This window comes from Martes martes (genome assembly GCF_963455335.1).
Source record: "Martes martes genome assembly, chromosome: 5".
Lineage (NCBI taxonomy): Eukaryota > Metazoa > Chordata > Mammalia > Carnivora > Mustelidae > Martes > Martes martes.
The window spans coordinates 99967014-99989637 of record NC_137892.1 but is presented as its reverse complement, the minus strand read 5'-3'; the positions used below and the strand labels follow the sequence as shown (position 1 = coordinate 99989637).

The following is a 22624-nucleotide window of genomic DNA, read 5'->3' as shown; positions in this document are numbered from 1 at the left end:
ACAGCCATCTGTATGGCTTTAGATAAATTGCACAATAGCACCAAATTGCAGGGTCCATATGTGTTATTTTCCTGAAGTATTGCTTTTGGAGTTGCCAAATTTGCCTAACAAAGTGATTTTAATTGGAAGTTGGTAATGGTTTGTAGAAAAGGAAGGTATAATATGTTAAAAAAAAAAAAAAGAAAGCACATTATAGGTATTTTGAATGTTACATTTTTAATTAAATTGAGTACTTTATTAGATTTGGCTGTCTCTATTGTAGTTGAAAAGGTTAATCAAATAGAGACACTATTCTCAGAGGAGTTAATCCTGAAATTTTTGCTTTCTTCAGTATTGTAGCTTAGTCTTATTCTTGAAAAGATAAAAAGTTTAAGAACATTCCCTTCCCCTCTATTTTTAAATTCAGGAGATATTTTTAAAATGTGATGGCAGAAGAATAGGAAAAGGCAAGGGGGGCAACTGACCTTTCTTAAGGCTAAGATATGAGAATATTTCAAAATGGAACACCTGTGTCAAACAATCAAACATTTGTCCACTGGGTGCCACTGTCTTCCTTAGCAGGCTGTGCCACTAAGTGATTGCAAAAAGAGAAGCTGTCACTAATATTCAACACAATGATGTGTGTGTGTGTGTGTGTGTGTGTGTGTGTACGTAGGAATATTTCTGCCAGTATCCACGTATATGTGTTAAAGCTTCTTTTAAATATTATTAATTTAGGATTTGTCACAAGGATGGTGGGAAATGCTTGCTGGCGTTCACTGGTAATCCAAATCATTTTGTCAGCCCTATGGCTGAATATAGGCCAGGCAGGCTGGCCTGGTAGGCTAGAAACAGGTAGGGGAAGCAGAGGAGATGGTGAGGACAGAGATTTGTGCTGGAACCAAGGAGTGGAACATGGTATTGTCAATAGTTGATCCTGCCTTTGTGTAAAGAGTAAATTTCACTGTTAGCCAAATTGTTACCTCCTGGCTTTGCCTTAGACTAGAACATAACATTAACTTAGAATGGAAAGTATAGGTGCCCAAGGTTTCATCTGCACTAAGCATCTATTGGTCCTGTGCCTCAGTTTACTTGCACTGAACGTTTCTAAGGTCAGCAAGGTCCAGCAAGTTCTCTGCTGGTTCACTATGAAGAAGAAACCTACAAATAGGAAATAAGAAGATTGTGCCCACTTCCTCTGCGACATCATACAGTAAACAGAATTCTTTGTTGGTTTCCCTCTAGCTAACAAATTTTTCTTTATTTCTCTGCTGTAATGTCTCTATTGTCAAAATAAACACAATATGAGATCGGTACAACTTGCAATTAAGATTTATAGTCTGAGCTATTTATAGCTGTAAAAATTTTGCAACAACCTAGGGGGCCAGAGTGAAAAAGGGCCATGAGAATCAAACGCCTATCCTAGGTAATACAATAAATAACTCATCATTAGCAAGTTTTGCGAAAGAAAATACTTGATTATACTTCTAGCAGGTTGAGATCAGTGGAAGGAAATGTCTGGAAATTTTGGTAGTAGATAAAGGACCAGGAGGGGCAGGTAGAAACAAAGGAAAGTGTTAGAGAAGTAGAGGGAAGGAAGAATAAAAAGGTCTCTGGAGAAAACCATAAAAAGCAGTTCTTCCATGTGTGCTGGCTCCTAGCACTAGTACAGATGAGAAGATGAAGAAACGGGCTTCAGTGGGCTGTAGTTTATGACCAAACAAATAGATCCAACCACTTTTGTGCTGGGATTCCAGCACACTCTCTTAGCTTTTCATGCTAAGAGAGTCTCAGGAAAGCCCAGAGTTTGACAATGGAGCACAGATCCAGAGGTTCCCCCAGTGCAGAGGGACTCAGCAGGGAAGTTCCTGAAACACTTTCTCTGGCCACAATTTTGGGCCCCCGTCTCTCTCATTCATTAGCAGCTTCTGGTTCCCAGCTCCTAGCAGCAGACCCAGGAGAGCTCAGGCTCCACTACCTGCTCGCTTAACGAAGGTGAGCAATTCACATTATCTCTCCAAGTCTCAGGCAGCTGTCTTATCTGGAAGTGGTGTGGGGGCACCTGGGTGGCTCAGTCAGTTAAGTGTCTGACTCTTGATTTCAGCTCAGGTCCTGATCTCAGGGTTGTGAGATGGAGCCCTGTGACTTTGGGCTCTGCGCACAGTGGGGAATCTGCTTGAGATGCTCTCTTTCCAAAGCCCTCAAATAAATAAATAAATTTTAAAAAATACTAAAAGGGGGGTAAACATACTTGTTTCAAAGGCAGTTGTGAAGTTTAAATGAGAGGGGTATCTGACTTTTAGTAGTTTTTCAACAAAGGTTCATTCATCTCTACTTTCAGTAGTTGTAACAAAACTATGTATCATTCTTTGTGTCATGTATCATGGGCTAATGTGTGTGTGTGTGTGTGTGTGTGTGTGTGTGTAAGGACTTTCTCATTTTTGCTGGTGTCTCTCAAAGTGTTTGCAAGACACTTAAGTTGTAACACAACACTTCTTCAGCATTCACAATCTTAGAATCTTTCCTGCAGGAGAGCTCCCCTCCCACTCCATGCCCCTTGTCCTAGCTTGGCTATTTGAGGGTCCAGCATTCTCTTTTACTCTTTCTAAGCTATTCATGTGGTAAAGGGACCCGAATACTTTCACCTTGTTCATCCTTTCTACTTCATCTCTTGGGTCTTCTGTTTCTTCCCGTTCTCTGATTTTGCTCCACATCGGAGCTGAATGGGCAGCGCTGGGATGTGGTCATTTCAGGGTTTTATGGGGGAAACTGGGGAGCAGGGAAGATTTGTAATAATTCCTTCACCAAGGAGGTGAAACCAATAACAACTACATAGTCAGATTTAGCTCAGGTGTCTTATGGATATAGTACCTAGCAAAATATTAGTTACATTAGTTATAAAATATTATTACGCACTAGTTGGGAAAGAGGCGTATTTTGATGCAAGAGCTAGGAGGTGGGAAGCTTGGTGGGAAACTTGACTTTTTTTTTTCAAAGCATTGCTTTTCCCAGGTAGGAATGAGACACAGACAAGCCACAACAAGGAGCCCTGTCATGGTGTTTTGCAGCTTAGAGTTAACTTTGCCCTTTTTGTTTCCATAAAGAGAGAATTATTGGTGATACTCAGGATACAGAGACATTTCAATGGAGAAGAACATGGTAGTATTTCCCAGTTTTTGGAAAAAGCTTGTGTGAGCCTTTTTTTTCCTTCCTGGTAATAGCTCATATGCCAGCTATGCATAATTTTTCCCTTACCTGATAAGAAGGACATTTCTAAAGGCCCCAAATAAAACTGGTAACAGGGCCTTCTTGTATCCTGACTGTAGCAAACTTGATCAGTTATGTTACCTTCAAAAAAGACTGCTTTCCCTTACATTCACTCCCTGGTATCTCCCTAACATTAACATCCATCTTAAAAAATAGCAGAAGCAATAATGGAGATAAAGTGTGAAAGGTGGATGATGGATATGGGGTAGGGTGTCTAAGCAATCCCACAGGAATGCATATCTTGTGCCAGACCCCTGCAATGCACTGTAAATGGTAGTCACTGAGTAGAGGAACTAACATTTATTAAGCACCTACAGGGTTCTGGGTAGTGGGCTTAGATTTAGAGATGCTTCATTTAACCAACACAAGAATGCTAGGAGGGCCACTATTATGATGAGCCCCAGAAGGAACATGAGACTCGAAGACATTAAGTCATTTGCCCAAGATCATACAATTAATAATGGTGGAGCTGATATTAGAACCTAAGTGCTTTTAAAGTCACAGTCCCTATTGTTAAGAACACACGGTCATAAGCCAACACTACTTAAAAGAAGTTTCCCGCTCGAGCAGCACTGAACAAAAATTTATCTCCAAACTAGAACCTGGAGAGTTCGTTGATTGTTGGGCCCTACCCTCAGAGTTTCTGTTTCATTAGATCTGGGGTGGGGGCCAACAATTTGCATTTTTCACAAGTTCCCACTCTAAGTTGAAGTGAAGTTCTAGTCCTAACCCAAATCTGTGGGTGAGGGGTCCTCTTCAACCTTGTCTTGTGTCCCAGTGGCACAGAACTGATTGAATCAGTTAGGACTAGTCTTGGGAACATAAAACAAACAACCCCCCAAAAGAGTGGCCAAAAAAAGTAGATGGTTATTTTTCATTCATATAATGTAAGTCTGGACACAGGCAGCCCAGGACAGGCGTGGTAGCTGCTTCACAACACTCAAAAGCCTGGACTATGTCTCTCCATGCTTTCACGAACATGGCTTCTGCTCTCAGCATCCAACAGGTACCGGCTGCAGCCATTTTAAGAGATATTGAGAGAAGGGGTAGAGAGAAAAGCAGACTCCCTGCAGATCAGGGAGCCTGATGCAGGACTCGATCCCACAACCCTGGGATCATGACCCGAGCCCAAGGCAGACGATTAACTGATTGAGCCACCCAGGTGCCCTGCTGCAGCCATTCTATTCACATGTCGGGCAGCATGAAGAAGCAAAAAGCAGATGCAAAATAGGGAAGGACAACTGCCAGCTGTGCAGCCCCTTTCAAGAATTTTTAAGAACTTTTCTCTAAAACTCAGTTTTTCAGAAACTGACCACTGCTTTTTGCGTGGAAGCTAAGAAATACAAATATTTAGCTGGGTGCATTGCCACCCACAGAGTATGGGGATTCTTCTAAGAAGGGGAAAATAGATATTAGGTTGGCAAATAGCGATCTCTGCCTAGCTCATCCAACCCCTAGACCATACCTTTGCACTTGGTGCTTTGTCTGGGTAACTTCAATATTCTCCTACATGGGATATCCAGTTTTCCCAGTACCATTTGTTGAAGAAGTGGCTCTTTCTCTACTGAATGGTCTTGACAGCCTTATCAAAAATCAATTGTTTACAGATGCATGATTCTGTAGACTCTCAATTCCATTCCATTGCTCTATAACTCCATGACTTTCAACAGGTACTTTTGATTGGAAATCCCAAATAAATTTTTGAGGGGGAATTTAGATTTTGTCTTCTGGGTCCTTTACTAATCCTTTTTTACTGTGAGATGCACAGTGGACCTCTCTTACTTATACAATAGCTAGAAACTGAATGATTCTTCTGATTTTCTACCTTAAGCATTTAGTATGGCAAGTAAGCAAACAAGCACAAAGACAAAAGACTACGTTTGACTCTAATAATCCAACATTATTTATCAATTTATACCTAAGGCTCTAAAATAAACTCCCATTATTTGCTTCTTAGTAGTCAATCAATATTTCCCTTAAGCATGGGAATAGAAAAAAAATAATGATCTTCAGCAAATTTTTAGATGTTAAATATGTGTATGAATGGCTAAAAGTGACTTGATTTATACTGAGATTGCCCCCAAAAATGTTCTGGTTCTTTTTTCTTTGTTTAAATGCAACAGTAGATCCCTTGATGTCAAGTTTATTTGAAATAAGTAATGTGCCCTTGGTAGGAGTATTCATTTCTGCAAATGCTCAGAAATTATGCTTGACATGCCAATCTGAAATCATGAGTTTTTGTGAATGAGTTTTTGTTTTCCAGTCTATTTGGAAGTCTACTTTAATGCCATAAAATCACAAGCAGTCTGTTTGACCTGGAATGGGTTTCCTTATCACCATGAGACCTAGTTACTGGGAACTTCATTTAACACTTTGGTTCTCATTGAGTTTATGGCAGAATTCCCTCTTTTACACACACACACACACACACACACACACACACACACACACACGCCCTCTTATCTAAGCAGGTGCCAATTTTTACCCCCTACTGGATTGCTGGGCATTAATTGAGAGCTTAAGGGAACACAACAGAAAAAAGACAAGCTAGTGAAGAGATGTGTTGTTTTGAATAGAGTCAGGCACAATGACAAATGGGCTTCTGTTGCTATTGTTGTTACAGGCGGGATGCATGGACTGCTGGCCTCTTACATAACTAAAGACTTCCTTTTGCTTGTAAATGTCAAGATCAAACAGAGGTCAGTTTTAAATAGCTGACTGGGCGCTAATAAATGTGACTTTCTTGTCTAAGAAAAAGCCAAAATGCCTTGTCCCTTATGAGTCATGGCTCTGGTGATAAAAGCAGGTGTTTTTTGCATGGACATTTTCTTTACAAGCTTTCTCAGAGATGGCAAACTAACTCTCACGTTCCTTAATCTCTGCAAGGAAATTAGTAAATTGGGTATATGCATTATATCAATTATTCATTTATTCATTCAGTAAATATTTATTAAACCTGTACTGTGACCTAGGCATTTTGCTAGGTACTTCTGGTTATGTTAGCTCATGCATTTCTTCCTAAGGCCCTGGGAAATCTTATCCCCATTTTGCAAATGACAAAAGCTCTTTCACGGGATTGCAGCCCTCTTATCGGCTCTTTCTAGACATTCTTCCTTGGTGACCTGCCCTAAGTGCACAAAGTCTGCCAAGAATCACCTCTTCATCATAAGTCCTGATCTTTCTCATTACCCCAGAATGGAATATCCAACTACCTACTGAATAGTGCCACCAAAGTTCTCATTCAACTCAAGCTCTACCTGTTCATTAGCTTCCTGCTTCAAACCGGTTTCTTCTCCCACATCCCCTAAGACTGGGACGGGGGTCCCCAGCCACCCTGTGACTCATATCAGAAATCTCTGCTGCTTTGATTCTTGCCTTTTCCTCATCCCACACATCCAGTCAGTTGCTAAGTACTAGGAATGATGCCTCTCAAGGAGTTTCTTGAATCCATCTTGCCTTCTTTATCGCTACCATCATTGCCCTTGTTCAGGCCACCAATAGCAGAAACTTTCATTATGGTCCTTGTTTAATGACTCTTCAACTCTACAGGCAGAGGGAAGATTCCACAACACATATTTCTCCTTGGCTTAACTCCTAAATTAGTTGCCTTTTACCATCAGGGTCAAATCTATATTCCTTAACTGATCCTACAATCACTGGTGGTCAGAGTCCCTACTTGTTTCTTCAGTTTCCTCTTACACCACCCACTGCTTATCTGCATTATACCACTTTTGAGTCCTTGCATGTACAATATTCTCTCTTATCTTTTTCTCATTTAAGAAAAAACAAAAGGCTTTGTTCCTCACAGTCAAGTTGTATTTCATATATCCTTTTCATTCTCCTTCTGCCTAGAATTTCTCCCACTACTTCCTCTTATCCTCTTTCCCATTATCCACAAAATCCCAACCAACTCCTGTTTTCAGATCTTCAATTAGATGCTGCTTCCTCAAAAATGATTTTCTTCTTCCTTCAGCTTGGGGTCAGATAGGCTTCCTAGGTACTCATAATACATCTCCCATTTCCACATCAATTGTAATTATCCTGCTATACAGTATGCCTCATGGAAGAAGTTTAGACAGTGACTTCTCTGATTCTCAAATCAAGTTCAAATCCAACCACTTATCTCTCTGGTGTCAAAGTTCATAGCCCTTCCAAAATAGCAATTTGAATCAACCTATGGACAATGGGGGAGCCATTAAATGGGGGTATATTCATATTTGCACTTAGAAAACACTGAGGAGGCTAAGATGGACATATCTGTGAAGTGACCAGAGTCAGGCACATTGGTCTGTAGGCTCTTTCAAAAATCCAGTTTGGAAATGATAACTGCTATTAGTTCTGAGGAGAAGATAGAGACAAGAAATATTTAACAGTTGGACTTAGTGTTTAATTAATGGAAAAGTAATAGTCAAGACAGATCCCAAGTTTTAGGTGACTGGGTGATCAGTGGTTACCCCAACTATCTTATATTTGAATCAATAAATATTAAAGGTGATTCATTTCCTCTGAAAGGCTCTATGTAGGCTCAATTTACCCCATGTATGGTCTGGATTCTTCTCAAGGCCTTGTAATTTAGATTTCCTCAGTTAGATCTTCTGAATGTTGTAGTCCTTTGATATTATATCAGAGCCTTAATCCACATTTTAGCAATAGGTTTTTCTCCTCCCCATTTTTCAAGGAGAGTCTTCCTGAAGAAAATTTTGGATGACCGTGTGTTTTGTATGAAGATCTCATTTATTAACCTCAGGAAGTTTATACAACTTGAAGTTGTATAAATGCAAGTCTCTTGCCATGACTGAATGGATGCACAGTGGCAGGTCAGTCCTTGATACTCTTTAGGAGATATTCAAAGTCAAAACTATTTGCATACTACTACTAACATGTTATTGGCCTTTTCTACTATCATTCTTTAACAAGCAGAGGTTTCCCAGATGTTACACCAAAGATTGAACATAGAGCAGGTATCAGAATCCAGCTGTGCTGTATGAAGCTAGACGTTGAAGAGGTGTGAGGAGAAGAAACTCTAGAATGGCAGAATGACTTCCCCCAAGCCAGAGAGCAGAGTGAAAGCTGAGTCCGACCAGCAGGGGGAGTCTGTGTCCTGTTGCGTGAAAGTGCTCTGAGAATGTGCTGGAACTTGGACCGACTGGGTGTATCCTAGGAATGAGTCCTAGGCCACTAACAGTTATTGGCTTTAATTTCTCTGAACCTGGTATTATTGCTTTTTGATGTTTACTTCCAAGCATTTGACTTTTATATTCAAGTCAATGATAAATTGCCTCACTTTCCCCATGTCTCGTTTCTCTCTGATATTCTTATCTGTTGATAAGACACAGAGAGTTTTTTGGAGATTAAAGAAATCTTAGGAATTTCTATGCCTGGAACTTTATATTTCAATTATCGATTGATCTTTTGGTAAATATTTCTCTCTGTTTTCACTTAGAGCTTAAATAATTTCCTTTTTTACTCAGAGTTTCTTTCCCCGAACAATTTGGGGCTGTTATGGGTTGAACTGTGCCCCCTCCAAATTCAAATGTTGAAGTTCTAACTCCCAGGACCTCAGAATAGGATTTTTTTTGGTTTTTGGTTTGTTTTGTTTTTTTTTTTTTGGAAACAGGATTGTTGCAGATGTAATTTGTTAAGATGAGGACATAATGGAGTAAGATGGGCCCCAATCCAACATGGCGGGTGTCCTTACAAAAAGTAGATACCTAAACACAGACATACAGGGAGAAAGTCACATGAAGACAAAGGCAGAGACCAGGGTGATGCTTCTACAAGAGAGGGAATGTCAAAGATTGCCAGCAAATCACCAGAATCCAGAGGAGAGGTATAGAAGAGATTCTTCATACCTCTTAGAAGCAATCAACCCCACCAACTTTTTGATCCTGGACTTCTAGTTTCCAGAAATGTGAGACATAAATTTATGATGGTTAAGCCACATAGTTTATGGTTTTATTTATTTATTTGAGAGAGAGAGAGAGAGAGCGCGCGTGCACATAAGTAGGCAGAGCAGCAGGCGGAGGGAGAAGGAGACTCCCTGCTCAGCAAGGAGCCCAATGTGGGGCTAGATCCCAGGACTCTGGGATCATGACCTGAGCCGAAGGCAGCTTCTTAACCTACCGAGCCACCCAGGTGCCCCCAGTTTTATAGCAACCTTAGCAAACTAATACAGAGTTAACTATGCTTCCAAATTATAGGCCTTCGGAAGTCTATTTTAAGATGTGCATGAACCTAGAAGTGGCTAGAAATAACTTTGTAAAGGCAGAAATATTAATAAATGTAAAAGTCTGTTTTGTCTAGGATGGAGGTAGGATGAGGAATGTGTTGTTTGCTTTCAACTGTAAAAGTGAAACAAGACAAACCCAGTTCTGTGAACTAAATGTATCCTCAGACAGAGGGGTGCCTATCCATTCCACAGGTGGGATAGGTAATTTTTAAAGTGCTTGCCTCCATTATTTATTGCCAAAATATTTCACAGTTTTTAGTACTAGTCCAAATCGGCTTTCAGAGCATTTTTGACAAGGAAAACTTTTGTTTTTAAATGAAATCACTCCTTTCTCTGTAGTATAAGCTTTACAAGGTTTGTCAAGACTCAGTTTGTTGTTTAGTAACACTGGAAACCTTTCTTGAAATATTATTTGCTATATGTATGTGTATGGGTTGTGTAGGAGTTCTAGGAGAAAAGACAATGAGAGGAGATAAATGTGAAAATTCACATTAATTAATGGGATAGTTTTCATAACCGCACTCTATGATGGATTGGGTGGATGATGAGAGAGAAGTTTTAACTGTATTTGTGGCTTACACATACTGGATAGGTCATTCCATTTATTATGAGAAGGAAGTCTGGGGAATGTATAAAATATGAGGAGTCCATTTTTAATACATTACTTTTCAGATGCCTCATATACATTCATATACATTCAGGTGGCACTATTAAGTAGGTTGTTCGGTATATATACATATTAGCTGAAGCTAAGTGGTTATGCATTTAAAAAATGGGAGTAACCAACATGTTTAAATTATGGCACTGAATGAAGTCAGCTAGAGAATGAGCATAGATAAGGGAGACAGTTGAGCCCAAGACCCAACTCTTAGGTTTCAATATTTAGAGAAGTGAAAGAAAAAAAAAATGTAACCAAGGAAACTGAGAATCAAGAAGAAATCCAGAGAACCATAAGAGTGTTTTAAGAGGCACGGAGGACTCAGATTTATAACATTTTACTGGGAGGTTGAATAAGATGACTAGAAACTTGTCCATTATGTTTGGTAAAATGAGGATCATAAGTAACGTTGGTAAGATCAGTGTCAGTAGATTAGTGGAGGGCAGAAGGCAACTGAAGAGAGATTAGAAGAGAAATAAAATTCAGGGCAGTTCTTTTCCCAGTGCCTGGGGCGCATTTTTTTATAGTTTGAGAGAGAAAGAGAGGGCGGGCACACCAAGGATGGTGAAGTGAGAGAATTCTGAGAATCTGATTTAAGACACAGGACATAGAGGTGTCTCTACTTCCTAGTTAAGAAACCAGCTTACACTCTCTTTAAGCTAGTTTGCATTGGATTTCTGTAACATAACCAAATGGTTCTGACAAAAAGAGGAATTGGTGACATACCTGAAACTCGAATTCAGTACACACACACCCCCACCCAAAGGAATACCCTTTAGCCTTTTTCTTGACAATGGCCATGGAAGAAAAAGACAAAGAAGGTTCCCAGAGGTTAGAAGCAGACTCAAACCCGTCAGAAACGTCACTCAGGGCATAGTCAGGACTGGCCTTGTTATCGCTGGCCAGTACTATGTGGTGTTTGCAATGGCCAGTGACAACTGTATGTTGTTTCCCCTTTTCCATTTCTTTAAAAGGGGAATTAAATTATGATTGTGCTCTTTTTAGGGAGGGCATATTTTTTATTAAATCCTTAGGCATTATGTCATGATGAGTGTCATCTACATGTGACTCAGGGTAGAATATTCATAATTTGGAGATCTACATGTGGAGCTAGATGCAGTAACTTGATATAACTCCTGGTTATCTCCTCTTGGGGGAGGGGTGAGTGCCTTTTTGGACTCATGGAGAATAGACACATCATACTGTGCTGGAGCACTGTGGGAAATGCATATTCTTATAACCACGGTATAACTGTGCTTCATATCCAGAGGCTTGACTTTAATTTAATTGGCCTCTGTTTTTGTGTCTAACTTTTCTGCAGAAATGTCTTTCCTGGCTCCAATCTTATAATAATTCCGTGGCTGTCACTTATAGTCAAAGAAATGATCATTGAGCACATGACCTAGATTGTAGTCTAGTCCATTATTTTTTTTTCTAGCCATTTATGATATACAATTTCCCTGATCATAAGGAGTAATCCTGGGGAAGTCATATTAACTAAGATGGGCCAGAAAGAGTCCTTGTTCAGTGTATTACTGGAGGACAAACTGTCTTGCTATTGAGGTCATGAACCTGGAAAGCTATGGGTAACATTTTTTTTTTCTCACTGTGTGAAGAAAGCTTGTCTGCACTGGGAAATAATAAGGCCAATTCATAGGGGCAGCACCCAGATACAGAGGTAAAAAGAGACAGAGTACGATGGCTTCTTCTGAGTTTGTATATCTAGCTGTGAGTGAAACAAAAATCTGTTTCTGGCTCCCCAATTATATAAGCCAATATTTTTTTTTCTTTTAAACAGTAGAGTGGGAATATTCTAAGAAAGTGACAACAGTGTAGGTAGGCAATTATTTTAAGAAAAGCCATTATTTTAGGCTGTCAATGGACATCTTTTGTTCACGAGAATTACTATTAACATGTTTACATGCTAACTAAAACCAACCAGAAGGGGTGAGATAGATAATGCAGAAATGGATGGGGGTGTGTGTGGGCAGAAATGACAGGGCTGAAGGCTTTGTGATCAAGGAGATGGGATTCAAAGCCTATTGAAAGTGCTGGGCTTTGTTAGAAGAATATATTCTCCATTTGTGTAATAAAGGATGCTTTCCCCTCTTAGAAACAGAAATCCTATTTAAGTAATGTAATAAGGCCAGCATGGAAGAATACGTTTTAAGGTGAAGCAGTTCCAACATTGGTTAATTCAGTGGCTCAAGAATGTCACCAAGAACACAGGTGTTACCCATTCTCGCTCCACTATCCCCTGTGCCATATATGTAGGAGATGTGCTGCAATTTCAAGAATGAAATGCAGTCAAAAGATACCAAGAAAAAGAGATACACTTCCTCTTGTGTGTCTTTAAAAAAAAAAAAAAAAAATCTGGTAAAATCCTTTTCCTGGGGCTCCAAAGGTCTCTCCTGGGTGCAGGCCCAGGCCTAAAATAATCTTTTATACATGGGAATGAGACCAACATAGCTGGCTTAGTTTAATTGTGATTCATTCCCTGGGACTGGACAAGGCCAAGCTCCCCTAAACACATGGCTGCTAGCAAATCCAAATTGGGTGCCTGGTAGCAAGGGATAAATAGGTAAGCTGTTGGGAAATGAATTAGCAGTGTCTGCTGCAGTAAGGTTCATATACTGGCTGGTGGGAAGGGGAGGGAGTAGCCATCTGGCAGCTTCTGTTCTTTCAGTAAATTATTGATGAGGTGGTCATTTGGGGGTGAGGGGTGGGAGTGGAATTCTAAAGAAAGAGGAAGTAAGAAATGATATTTAAGGAAAGAATAGAGCATAATAGTATCTCAGAGAAGAGGAAAGGCACTTTACTAAGAGAAAAATAGAATGACAGTTTGATTTCAGGGCAGCGGTACTCAACCCTGAGATCTGTGTTCATTAAATTAAACTGAAAGCAGTCATTCCAATTTTGTCATTTTTTTTCCTAATAGTATTCCATGAAATGATGTGATGCTAATAATTTTCATGACCACTGAGAGCTAACTAGAAAGCCATTGTATTTTTATAGAGGTGAAATTCATATAGCACACAATTAACCATCTTGAAGGACACAGTTCAGGGGCATTGAATGGATTTCAGAATGTTGTGCAACCACCACTTCTCTCAAGTTCAACACTTTTTTGGGCACTTGGGTGGCTAAGTTGGTTAAGCATCTGCCTCTGACTCAAGACATGATCCTGGAGTCCTGGGATCGAGTCCCTGGAGACTGTGCTTTTCTTTTCATTTGTGTCTAAGTACTTTCTGATTTCTCTTGTGATTTCTTCTTTGACTCACTTATTCTTCAAGAATATGTTATTTATTTCCATTCATTTTCAAAGTTTCCAGTTTTCCTATTGTTACTGATTTCTAGCTTAATTCCATTCTGGTTGGAGAAAGTACTTTGTATCATTTCAATACTTTTAACACTAGGTCTACCATATGGGCTATTCTGGATAATTCTAAATGCACTTGGGAAGAATGTGTATTCTGCTGATGTTCCTGATTTGTCTTTATATATGTCTGTTAAGTCTAGTTAGTTTTAAATGTTGTTTAAGTCCATTTCCTTAGATGATCTATCCATTATTAAAAGTGTGGTATTAAAGTCTATTCTATTCTATACTATTCTATTACAGTTCTATTCTATTCTATTCCTATTCTATTACTGTTTACTGCCACTATCCCTCTCTTGAATTTTGTCAAATTTTTTTTTTCATGTATTTGGGGTGGTTCTATTGTTTGATGCATGTATGTTTATACTTTTGATGAACTGACACTTCTATCAGTATATAATACCCTCCTTTGTCATTGGTGTTAATTTTGACTTAGCATCTATTTTATCTGTCACCCTAGCTCTCTTTTGGCTACATTTGCATGGAATATCTTTTTTCATTTTTTTTACTTTCCACCTATTTGTTTCTTCAAATAGTCTGAAGTTAGTCTGTTGTAAGCAGCTATAGTTGGATAATATTTTTCATCCATCCCACAAGTCTCTGTCTTTTAATTGGTGAGTCTAAACCATTCACTTCTATTTATTTTTTAGAGATGTGATTTATTTATTTGAGAGAGTGAGAAAGTGAGAGAGCATGGTGAAGAGTAGAGGGAGAGGGACAAGCAGACTCCACACTGAGCACAGAGCCTGACTTGGGTGGAGCTCAATCTCAGGACCCCCAAGAACATGACCTGAGCCAAAATCAAGAGGAGGATACTCAACCAGCTCAGCCACCCGCTCAACTATTTACTTTTCAAGTACTCCTGATAATGAAGTTCGTACTTCTGCTACTTTACTATTTGTTTTCTATAATCTTACATCTTCTTGTTCCTCAAGTCCTCCAATGCTGCCTTCTTTTGTGTTTAATTTTTCCTAGTATACCATTTTGATTCACTTTTTTTTTTTGCATCTTTTTTAGTTATTTGCTTCTATAACGTGTACGCCAGTATGCCTTGTAGTGTCCCAGAGTTCCCTTAAGTCCATTCCTTTCTCGTCATTCTTTTCTTTTTGCTCCTCAGACCAGGCCAAGTTTGTGATTCTTTTGTTTGCCTGCTTATATCTGCTCTTCAACTCTTCTAGAGAATTTTTCATTTTAACTACTTTGCTTTTCAACTTCAGAATTTTTGTTTTTTTTCTTATAATTTCTATTATTTCATTCCTATCTCCTATCTGCTCATAAGTCATTCTTCTGATTTCCTTTACTTTCTCCCTCTCCATGGTTTCTTTCACCTCTTTGAGCATACTTAACATACTTCATTTAAAGTATTTGTCCAGTAAGTCCAAAATTCCAATGTCTGAGTTTCTTCCAGTACAGTTTTCATCAAAGTGGTTTTTGTGTGTGTGTGTGTGTTGTGAGATTTTTTGTTTTGTTTTGTTCTTGGTAAATCCACCATACTTTACTTTGTAAGCTTTGTAATTTTTTGTTGAGAACTAGACATTTTGAATACTGCATTGTGATAACTCTAGAAATCAGATTCTTTCCTGACCTTAAACCAAGAATTGCTGCTGTTGCTTGTTAAGGACTGTAGTTGTATATTTGTTTGGTTACTTTTCCAAATTAATTTTCCAAGACTATATTTCTTCTCATGTATGATCATCAAAGTCTCCTGTTCCATTATCTCTATAGTTAGCAAGGTGACCTGACAGAGATTTCCTTGAGTGCCAGTCTCTTTCTTCATCCATTATTTACTGGGATGCTGCAGGTGTTCTACTAGACTCCAGAGTTTGAAATGGTTGGTTCTACCAGGTCTGGCCAGCTCAATAGTTATTTAAGGGGAAGGACCTACTCCTGGAGCTTCCTACTCTGCCATCTTCGGTGAAGTCCAGGTTGTTTTGCTTTAACCACTATCTTGAATACAATTCTAAAATATATCAGTACCCTTTGACCCTGTCAATCAACTGCACAATGGATAAAATTTACCTTCTTCCACTTTTAGCTATATTATAATACTTCTTTTTTTAAAAGATTTTATTTATTTATATATTATAATACTTCTTTAATGCTCTTTTATGGAACATTGGGATAAATATTGGAAGTTGATTATTTTTAGTGTATTTACATAGCCTCAAAGGTATAATATGGATATTGCCTCTCTGTTTTCTATAATTCTTAAGACAAATATTATTCATACTTTTAAAGTCATCTATTGCCTCCAAACTTATTAAAACCACAGGCAGAAGGGAAAGGTACCTGTTTGTCAAAAAGAGTCAGAAATTGAACATTAGCATTCCAACACCATGTGAACCTGTTTCAGCAAAGTGGACAATTAGGATATATGAAAATTGGTCATTTAAAGAAGATATATATTTCTATTCTCTTTATATAAGCAGATACTGACACTAATTGGACTCAACTGTCTCCACGCTCCCCAGAACAATTACTCTGTAAAACCAAGTGGTTCTTATGAAAAAAGAAAAGAAAGCAACAAAAAAGAAGCAATTCCCAAAGTCCCCAGAGTTTTAAAATTCAATTATGATATCTTGCAGGGCAACTTTGGGTTTCCTCTTACTTACTTTGATGCTTTTTTTTTTCTACATCATAATTTGAATTTGAATTTAGGCAGCATTCCTAAAGGCTTCCTGAATTGAAAATCAGACTTTAAAAAGTCCTAAAACCCCCATCTAAACAAGGGCATAAATTCAAAACGGCAACTAACATGTTGTGACTCAGCAATAGAGCACAATCTTTCAGGCAGTGCTTAAATTAAGAGAAAACAAAACAAAACAAAACACCTCTGATGTCTAATGTTTATTTTATTTCATTTTACTTCCCATCTCTTTTCCCTTCTATCCTTTTGGATTATCAGTCTTATTTGACAGGCTATTTTCAGAGAGCTCAGAAATATTGTCTTAAGCCAATAAACATTTTCACCACTATAAAATGGAACTCAACAGGAAATTATTAATTCTTGCCCCCAACGTATCCATATGTGGGGGAAAAAAAAATGAGATTCCTTTATCCTGCTGTTGTGAGGTGATGGTACCTACATATGAGAATTAAATTTACAAAGTTAATAAATAGAATGATTTTAGCAAAGATTGTTCCCAGCCAATATGACTACGTATTGTAAGTTTTGACAGAATTCTCCATTCATCCTTCTGGGGAATTATAATCTAGTTTGAACACATATGACTGGAGAAATACCCTATAAAAATAAAGCAAAGTTGCATGTAAAATTCTATTATGGTTACCAAGGTCCTAGTGTTAGTGAGTTGTAGGATTGAGACTAAAATATAGATCTCTTGACTCCAAGTCAAAGTTCCTTAGAGGAAAGCTAAGCCTGAGGTAAATATACCTGAGTCAAAGGGGTATTCAGACAGAGGAAAAGAAAAAAGATGGTATTGATGTCTATAATAAAAGAAGCAAGATGTTAGGACAGAGTTCTCAGGTCTTAGAATAAAAGAAAATAAGTTTCTTTCAGGTAAATAGGTAAACATGCTGAGAAAGAATGCTGACGGTCATGTAGGTAGGGGAGGATGGAGGCGGGTGGCACTCAGACCAATGTAGATCCAAATCCAGCCTCCTCTTATTAGCTGTGGGCAAGCTAATTCACTCCAAAAAGTATCTAGTTCCTCATTCTTTCAAATGGTGATAATTAACAAAAAATAAAAACAAAACTCCTTAGAGAGTTTTGAACAATGGACTAAGGTAACTTATGTCAAGAAGTACCCTGCAGAATTTGTGGTAAGGTACAGCTACTAAATAAATGTTAATTACAGCTGCTGTTCCATAGACTTGACTTATTTGGCCAAGAGCTTGGAACTTTGGAATCAGTTAGTGTATGAAAAGAATACTTATGGTAACAAGTAACAAAAAATTCAATTTCTAAACAATAAGGAAACTTTTTAGCTCACTCTCAGTGAGTCCAAGGTAGGACATGCTTCAAGATTATTTGAGAAAACATTTCAATAATGTTGCCCACTCTTCAATCAGAGTGTTGCTTCACCATATACTGGTTTCCTTGATGTTTATAGGATGATGACAGTAGCATTCATACCTGGTAGGTGAGAGAAAATGCTTCTCCAAATCATCAAATTTCCTCCTGTGCAGTGTGAGGGGTCCAAATTAGTTCACTTCTCTTCATATAGTTAACTGTGGCCAAAGAAAAGCCAGACTCTAATTGGTTTAGACCTTGATTCCTGAACAAATCAGCAGCAAAGGGAATAGGGTTTTTATGATTCTCAGGCCCTGCTTTAGGAGTTGGGGTCAAATTTGGGTTTGGGGAATCAGACCCAATGTCCGCTGCTGAAAGCTTGGGTTCCAACACTTACTTGCTTTGTCCTTGGGCAAAGGACAACCTTACACAACTTTACTGAACTTACTGAATTCCCTTACCTGCAAAATGGGTAGGAAGCAGAACTGAGATAAATAAAAGTGAAAACAAAAGATTCTACAGAGGGCTTGATAAGTAGTTAGCACCCAGTAAATTATTAATATCATTATTATTCACCTATGTATTTTCATATTATATAATAGTTGTAAAATGGTCTGCCTTTTTGGGTAAAGTGTGAGTTTTTTGAGCATAGAAGCAATATCACTCTCATGTGTTACCTATAAAGTTTTACATATAATAAGTGCTCAACATATTTCTTTAACAAATGAGTGAATAAATGAATATCTGTTGAGTGAACAAATAAAAGCCTGAAAACAATAGAAGGTAGATTTAAAAGAAAGACAACCAAATGGTGACTGGTCAGTGAAAGGTCAGGGAGAATAATGAGAACAAAATAGGCCAGCCTGAGAAAAACTATATTTGAGAGAAAAAATTGCCAGATCTAATGAGGCCTTTTCCCCGAACACTAGAGTGGTTGCAGGAAGTAAGTGAACTGAATGCAACTCGAGTTTAGGACAACTGGCTCAAAAATGCGGTGATGTCTTCAGATATGTTGTTTTATAATTTGATAAATAATAAATGTTTGAATAAAATCCCTATCAATACTTACTGTAATCTAGAGGAGGTAGAAGAAAGTATAACAATGATAGGTACTAAGTACAGGATATGTTTTGAGCATTATTCTAAGTATCTCTCTTGTATAAACCCATATAATCCTCAAAACAAACCTGTGAGGCAAGTACTATTCTTTTCATCTCCATTCCCATTTACAGATTGGAAAATCAAGCTCAGAGAGACTGAGAAACTTGCTTAAATCCCACAGACAGTAAATAGGAAAGTGAGATGTTTACCCCAAGGGTCTGACTCAAGAGTTTGTGTGTTTAGCCATTACACTGTACTGTGGAAAAAATAGAAGGGTGCCTAGAAAAACCAGGCTCCATCTCTAAACTATCATGTACTTTAGAGTTAAATGCATCACTGTCTGTGAGGAGCACTACGGGTCTCCCATGTCACTGAGAGCCGAAAGGTGTAGCCAGCCGTTGATCACGTATGTGCCCCTCTGGCCCTCCACATTGCCCTTTGGAATCTCCAGTGCATAACACAATGGCTGTGGAGAGTGCCAACAAACAAATAACTGTCAAGTGAATGATTGCGAGGATGAGTGGATTTGGATCAATGCCAGCGTATATGTGATGTGCCCACCTCATTTCCATGGAGACCAACCTCTTCACGCTTCTGCTTCCCCATTTGGTAAACTGTCTTTAAACACTTGCTGCACTTTTCAAGATGAGACAGTAGGCTTCACAGCGACTCTTGGAGTCATTTGAAAGAGATACTTAAAGATAATTCAGGCCTCCAAGGACACACTGGGAACTGGAATGAATACAAGGTGTGTGTCCCTTTCCAGAGGCTCTTTCAGAATTGTTGCTGAGCTATAGAGAAAATGCACAATAAGCTGTCTGAATGAAAAGAAATGCTAGTCCAGGGTCTCTCCAAGGGAATTAAGGAATGAGGCACTATCAAACTACCCTTTCCTCAAGAGGCATCTGCAAACAGTAAAACAAAGACTGTCACCACCCGCATACTTTTTCTGGTTATGTTTTAGCATAGATCTGCCTTCAATCAGACTTCAACTTGAAATTCCTCCATTCCCCTTCAGCTGCTTATATGGTGAATATTCATGGAAGTCAGAATCCCTACTCTTTGGAAAGAGCTACAGTCCCCCAAGAGTTAAGTTCCAAGAACAATATATAAGCCACAATTCAGATTTCAGCTATACAAATAAGGTACAATCTTAAAAAACATAAGGAAGATGAGTGTTGAGCTTGTTGCTCTAGAAATTGCTCTGCCTGTTGTAACCATGTAGTCTCATCTCTTACACCGAAAGATCTTTATTAATAAAAATAAAATCAACATTATTTCCTTATCTCTCTATACTAATCTTTGTTAGCTGTGAGGAATATTCCAGAAGGCATTATCATATTTAATAGATATAAGTGGTATGCAAAATATTTATAATTAGACTTTTAAAAGGAGCTTTTAAAAAAAATCACTGTATTTGCACTCCCTTACTTATAAGAAGTGTCTTTAGCTTGCAGCCTCTGAAGGAACAAAATCAAAACTACTTGAGCAAGTTTCCTGGCTAGAGGAAAAACTAGAGACTCTGAACCATAAGGAAGACAGTGGGGAACCATATGAAAAAATGGTTCTTGCAAAAGAACAGGTATGTTGTAGAAGAAAAAATAACCTTTCTCTTAAAAAGCTACCTGAACTTATATGAATTGAAAATTCTGCAGTCCTTTCTGGATAGGCTGGAAGTTCGTATTTAAATTCAAGATGGCACATAAAAATATTTGTATTTGGTAAATGTAATTGTATTTCCTGATGAATATTCACATATAAAAATTAATTTTGTTAGTGATATTTTAGAAGTTTGTTTGATATGGAGCCTCTTGGACCATATTAGCTGAATATTCTACTTATTTGTAAGTGGCATGAACTACACAAATGTTTCCTTGTTTTTCAGGTTGAACTTAATCAATGAATAGTTTCTGTGTAGTAAAATAAATGGATCAGAAAGTTTATCACGCACTTAAATCAATGATAAGAAGTTAATAATCTTGGAATCTCTGGGCATTTATATAAATTTTTTTTTCTTGTTCAACTCAAATGGGTTTGTATCTGCCTTTGGTATATATATATATTTTTTCACACAAAAACATATCCATATGTTCCAAAGGTAGGTATAAACCCATTTGATCCTATACATATGTATATATAATATAAAGTAGGTCAGCAATACCTTCAATACATCAAGCAAACATTATTTTCTCACTCATTTCCTAAATCTTAGCATATTTGTGTTCTTTGTTGTTGGGCTCTTCAATAGATTGGATAAAATGTAGGGATAGGAGCAAGGATTTCTCAATGATTATTTCCAAAGTGTGTAGGCAAGTTAGTGCTGCCATTCACAGGATTTGAGAACTAGTATCTATTTCTATCTGGAATCTTTTGAATATGTAAAAGGAAGAGTTACACTCTTTGTTTCTAAACTTTTCTCCTTTTCAGTGCATTGAGAAATTACAAGCTGAAGTGAAAGCTTCCCAAGAGCAACTTACAGCCCATGTAAGTGGTTTTCTCCTTTTTTAATCCCTTAACTTATATCGCGGTTATCCTGGGAATGAACAGTCATTTTTCAGAAGTTCTAACTATTGTCTTTCTGCTGCATACCAAATCACAAGTCTAAGAATCAGTATTTTTACGGCCTCTACAAAGTTGCTTTCCATAAATAGAATGCTGATTTCTGTTGATGGTAAAAATTATAAAATTGATGTGTTATCTATAACCACACAGTCTAGTCAGGGACCACCAGGATAAGAGAACAAGAAACTAAGGGTAGAAAGACGAGGAAACCAGGCAGGTTTAGTGAGTGAATGAAAGTGGAAATGACTGGCACATTGAATACAGGCTTAGAACAGTGTTGCTTAAACTTCAGTGTTTCGAGAATTACTTGGGAAACTTTTAGAAACAAACTGCCTGGAGATTCTGATTTCTGCATGCCTTGGGTAGGACCTGAGAATTTGTACTTCCAGATGATGCTAGATTCAGGTGATGCTGATGCTGCCAATTTTGGACCACATTTCAAGTAGCACTGTATTGTGTACACTCATTCTGCCCCAGTCTAGTAATTCTTGGACAAGTGACCATAAGAGATGCAGAACTGTTCATTTTCCCTGCAAGTACTCCTCTGAGAGAGACCGTATGAAATTCTAGGGTGCATTTCTTTTTTTTTTTTTTTAAGATTTTATTTATTTATTTGACAGACAGAGATCACAAGTAGGCAGAGAGGCAGGCAGAGAGAGAGAGGGGGAAGCAGTCTCCCTGTTGAGCAGCGAGCCCGATGCAGGGCTCCATCCCAGGACCCTGGGATCATGACCCGAGCCGAAGGCAGAGGCCTTAACCCACTGAGCCACCCAGGTGCCCCTCTAAGGTGTATTTCATTGACACTTTGGCCTATCTTCACTCAGAGAACGAATGAGCATCTCCTGCCACAAGATCCTTGCATGTTTCACACACATAAACCAGTTGTCACCCTGCCTCTGTCCCTTCCCAAGGATCTGAACAATTATGATATCTTACAAGTTTCCTTGAAGACATGCTCACCTTCCTTTCAATGATTTCTTCTATCCATACGTTGGGTGCTGGGGGAGGACTTCCTGATTAAGTATATTAGCTGGTCATGTTAAATGGCTAATCTGAATAACAACAAGGTCTCATACTATCTGAGACCTGAGGGACTGCTGTCCAGAAGTCCTACAGAAATAACTGCAAAATAACAAATTCTCATCACCATCCCTTTGATATTTGAAATAAGCTAATCTGGATAAATCATGGTAATTGACTGGGGGCTGGGTACAGAGAAAGAAAAGTTAATGTGCTGTGGTGGTTAGCAGAGCTTTTAGCTTTGACTTCAGAACTCTTTTGGCCTTGTATGCTCAACTGACCAAGAGTGAAAATGATTAAGGCCTGCATTTGTGACATGGTGACATATTCAGACAGCAGTATATCTCATTAGCTCAGTTTTCTGTTGCAGATGCCACCCTCTGGTCCCACCCCAGTCCGCTCCTGAGGGTGCCAGATAATGGCTATTGTCAGAGGATGTCTCCTCATACCAGACTGATA

At 38.5% G+C, this 22624-nt stretch overlaps 1 protein-coding gene across 1 annotated transcript in view; it reads left to right on the top strand.

Annotated features, from left to right (window-relative positions):
- Positions 1–22624, top strand: part of CCDC192 (coiled-coil domain containing 192) — a gene marked incomplete at both ends in the record, with an annotated part of 195746 nt that overhangs the window by 32665 nt on the left and 140457 nt on the right. Inside the window, 2 exons of the mRNA XM_080804605.1 lie at positions 20034–20165; positions 21011–21067. Of these exons, the coding sequence (XP_080660731.1) occupies positions 20034–20165; positions 21011–21067 (189 nt within the window). The remainder of the gene's footprint in view (positions 1–20033; positions 20166–21010; positions 21068–22624) is intronic.